The sequence below is a fragment of the Etheostoma spectabile genome, chromosome 16 (genome assembly GCF_008692095.1).
Source record: "Etheostoma spectabile isolate EspeVRDwgs_2016 chromosome 16, UIUC_Espe_1.0, whole genome shotgun sequence".
Lineage (NCBI taxonomy): Eukaryota > Metazoa > Chordata > Actinopteri > Perciformes > Percidae > Etheostoma > Etheostoma spectabile.
In genome coordinates this window covers 21,539,269-21,540,613 of record NC_045748.1, presented here as the reverse complement: position 1 = coordinate 21,540,613, position 1,345 = coordinate 21,539,269, and the positions used below count along the sequence as shown (strand labels likewise).

Below are 1,345 nucleotides of genomic sequence, written 5' to 3'. Positions count from 1 at the left end.
GGGGGCAGTATCTGGTGTTAGGGTTCATCTATGAATAGAACGCCTCTCCAGAGTGCCAGATGCCATCAAATGTGAATATTTGCCCACTCAAGTCAATTATGTGACAAACTGCGGTCAGGTCAAGAGACAGAGAGAGAGCGAGAGAGAGCATTAGGGATGAACCCTAACCCTGGATTATCTTGGCAAAGGTGAAGTGCTCACTAACACAAATTTACAGATTTGTGAACACTTTTTGAGAGAAATAGGCCTTTTGTGTACATGGAAAGCCTTAGATCTTTGAGTTCAGCTCATGAAAAATGGAGGCAAAAACAACAGTGTTGCGTTTATAATTTTGTTCAGTGTGTATGCTATATTAATGCAATTTATCACGTGGTTACCATGGTTAAACGTATGCACATCCGCACAGTAAGGGAACATTTCCTGATACGTCAGAAAGTTAAAAGCAGTTCAAAACAGAAGTGTGTAGAGTGTGTGTCCTACACGGTGTGTTTAAGGAGTTCCAAATTAAAAAGGGAGTGAAAAGAGACCACACAGTGACTACCCTCCCACAATGTCACATGTCCTCCCTTTCATGCGTCGCACCACACCTGCTGACGGTGTGGGAACGGAGGTTAGTTTAAAAAGGGGAACGGGACGGACCTCTCCTCTGTCCTCAGAGTGTTCTCCAGCTCCTTGACCCTGCTCTCCGCCCGGGAGATGACGTCCTCCTGCACCATGGAGCTGTGGAGCTCCTCCACCTCCAGACGCAGATCACGCAGCTACACAGCGAGAGAGAGAGAGAGAGAGAGAGAAAGAGAGAGAGAGATTTATAAGAGATTAGCTATTACAAGCACTTTTCTTGATTTACCAGTGTTCCTCTATTGTTGATTATTTACATACTGAAACCTCTAAAACCATGTTTTTGACTGTTTATCAGAACATTAGCTTATTATATTATATAATGTATTATTATATTATATAATATATATTATTACATATTATGTCTGTGTACATAGCAGTGCAGAAATGTCAAAGATACGCAAAGATAAGATACGCAAAAGATAAGTCCACTAGAGGACACTGACAAGTGGATTTTACAATAACAATAATAACAATAATAATAATAATCAAATGCATGTCATGGTAATTTCAAAAGAAATCTGGTTAGTAAATTTTCTGATAAAAAAAAACTTATATATCAGTATCTCAGTGTATTAAATCAGAGAATCAGAATACCAGATGGTATTAAGAAAGAGGGCCTAATGTAGGCTGAAAGAACTGAACGCAACACAAACAAACACAGACACACACACAGACACGCACACAGACACACAGACACACACACACACACACACACACACACACA

General features: G+C 40.2%; 1 protein-coding gene across 1 annotated transcript in view; it reads right to left on the bottom strand.

Annotated features, from left to right (window-relative positions):
* Positions 1–1,345, bottom strand: part of LOC116704735 (myosin-16) — a 127,227-nt gene that overhangs the window by 6,639 nt on the left and 119,243 nt on the right. The window contains exon 27 of the mRNA XM_032540343.1: positions 640–758. Coding sequence (XP_032396234.1) covers positions 640–758 — 119 coding nt within the window. The remainder of the gene's footprint in view (positions 1–639; positions 759–1,345) is intronic.